At 46.2% G+C, this 2283-nt stretch overlaps 1 protein-coding gene across 1 annotated transcript; it reads left to right on the forward strand.

The window, feature by feature from the left end:
• LOC310758200 (olfactory receptor 2G3-like) lies at positions 1-1091 on the forward strand (the record flags this gene model as incomplete). The annotated part of the gene is made up of 1 exon (XM_083604128.1): positions 1-1091. Exon 1 carries the CDS (start codon positions 66-68, stop codon positions 1089-1091), a length of 1026 nt encoding a protein of 341 aa, XP_083460254.1. The 5' UTR covers positions 1-65.
• Between the last annotated feature and the right edge of the window lie 1192 nt (positions 1092-2283).

Consider the following 2283-nt stretch of genomic DNA (forward strand, 5'->3'; position numbering starts at 1 on the left):
ATGTGTGTGATTCCTGGATCGTATTCATACTGTTATTGAGTCCTCGGTCTTAGAAATGTGTCACTATGGCTCTTGTGTCAGCTGCTCATACCAGTTTCCATTTTGAAATGGTCTTTTGTTACTGTTTTTGCATCTTATTCCAGATAATGTTCAGGGGAGCAGTATGGGAAGAAGGCAACTACAGCTTCCAAGCAGAATTTGTGTTATTGGGAATGGCTGACCGCCCACACTTGGAGATGTTCCTCTTTGGTCTTGTCCTGATCTGCTACACGATGACCCTGCTAGGCAACACGACCATCATTGTGGTGTCATGGCTGGACCCCCACCTCCACACCCCCATGTATTTCTTCCTCACCAATCTCTCTGTCCTTGATCTTTGCTTCACCACCAGTGTGGGCCCTCACATGCTGGTGAACTTCTGGAGGAAAAGCAAGACCATCAGTTACGGTGCCTGTGTGGCCCAGCTCTACATCTTCCTTGCTCTGGGCTCCACAGAATGTATTCTTTTGGCTTTCATGGCCTATGACCGCTATGCTGCCATTTGCCACCCGCTGCGCTACGGTGCCATTATGAGCCAATCTCTATGCTTCAAAATGGCTGCCGTTTCCTGGATTAGTGGCTTAACCACATCAGTGGTGGAGACGGTGATGACTCTTCGCCTCCCACGGTGTGGAGAAAACCGGGTGGATCACTTTTTCTGCGAGGTGCCAGCCTTAATCAAGTTGGCCTGTGTTGACACCTCTCTCAATGAGGCTGTGCTCTTTGCTTCCAGTGTAGTGTTCCTTGTAGTACCACTAGGACTCATTATGGTCTCCTACGGCTACATTGCAGTTGCCACGCTGGCAATCCGCTCAGCGGAGGGCAGGCAAAAGGCCTTCAATACCTGTGCCTCCCACTTGATTGTGGTGTCCCTGTTTTATGGGACGGCCATTTTCAGTTACCTCCAGCCCCCGTCCAACTACTCCCGGGATCAGGGCAAGATGGTTTCCCTTTTCTATACATTTGTTGTCACCATGTTTAATCCACTAATCTATACGCTGAGGAACAAAGAGGTACACAAAGCTCTGAGAAGAGTAATGAAGCGGAAGTAACGCACCCGGCTTCATTAAGAGGTTCTGCTATTTATTTTTTTTTAAAAAAATAAAGATTCCTTGTTGATGACTTGCTTGGAGCTGTTTACAGTACAAAGCTTCCGATTTATTTTGTACCACCCATAGTTGAATCCAATGAATTAGGCTGGATTGCGTATTGCGATTAAAGTCCTTCTAGGAAGTTCTATGAGGCAACCATATGTTTGTGGGAAGGCAACATGCAGGACTTGAGTTCAGCGGTCCTCTACCTATGTGATTACTCCAAACCCAAAGATCTCCAAATTCTCAACTTGGCATTCCCAGCATTTATTGCCCCTGCTCACTAAGCCCTGTTACCTCTTCAGCTTCTAATACTTTCTCCTCCCAGTCTTCTTCTCTGTCCACTTATCATTGTCCCACCACCACTCCCTGGGACCCAAACCTTATTCTCTTGCTGGTTCCCCAGCTGGTTCACCACCACCATTTCTCTGCATCCAACCAGTTCATACCACATAGATTTCTCAGCTTTGATTATATCAAGCAGATCAACTCTAGCCCTGGTCACTAATAGTTGATAATAAATGGAGGGAAGATGGTCCCATCTGTGTTGTGCTTCCAAATCCATAATCTCTTTTCCCAACCCTTTCTCCCCCCCCCCTTGTGTTTCTTCTTTCCCCCCTGCAACTACAATAATCCTACGTATCACTGCTTTGAAAGCACTCCACAATATACAGAGTTGTATCATCTACCGATCCACAATCAAGTCTGAAATATTCGTGTATTTCCTTCTGAATCTGTTGTCTAGCTTCTCTTTTGTCCACTATAGTAGGGTCAAAATGACAAGTTATTTCTCCTCGGTGTAAATTCCATTCTGTCCATGGAGCATCAACAGAGGAATGATCCGAAACCAACTTGAGTTCAATTTTAGCTGCTGCCTCTGCTTAACATAATCTGGGAGATATTAATATGAGGTTTTTCTTTGAATAGGAGTTGCAATTCACTGAGAGAGAAACTTAGGGTAGCTGGGTAAAGGAAGAACAAAACTGCTGGACTTTACATTAGGAGTATGCAGGGGGAGTACAGTGGTACCTCTGGCTGCGAACGGGATCTATTCCGGAGGCCTGTTTGCAACCTGAAAAGAACGCAACCCGCATCTGCGCATGCGTGGGTCATGATCTGCCACTTCTGCGCATGCGCGTGATGTCATTTTACG

This window comes from Podarcis filfolensis, assembly GCF_964270895.1.
Source record: "Podarcis filfolensis genome assembly, chromosome: 2".
Classification (NCBI taxonomy): domain Eukaryota; kingdom Metazoa; phylum Chordata; class Lepidosauria; order Squamata; family Lacertidae; genus Podarcis; species Podarcis filfolensis.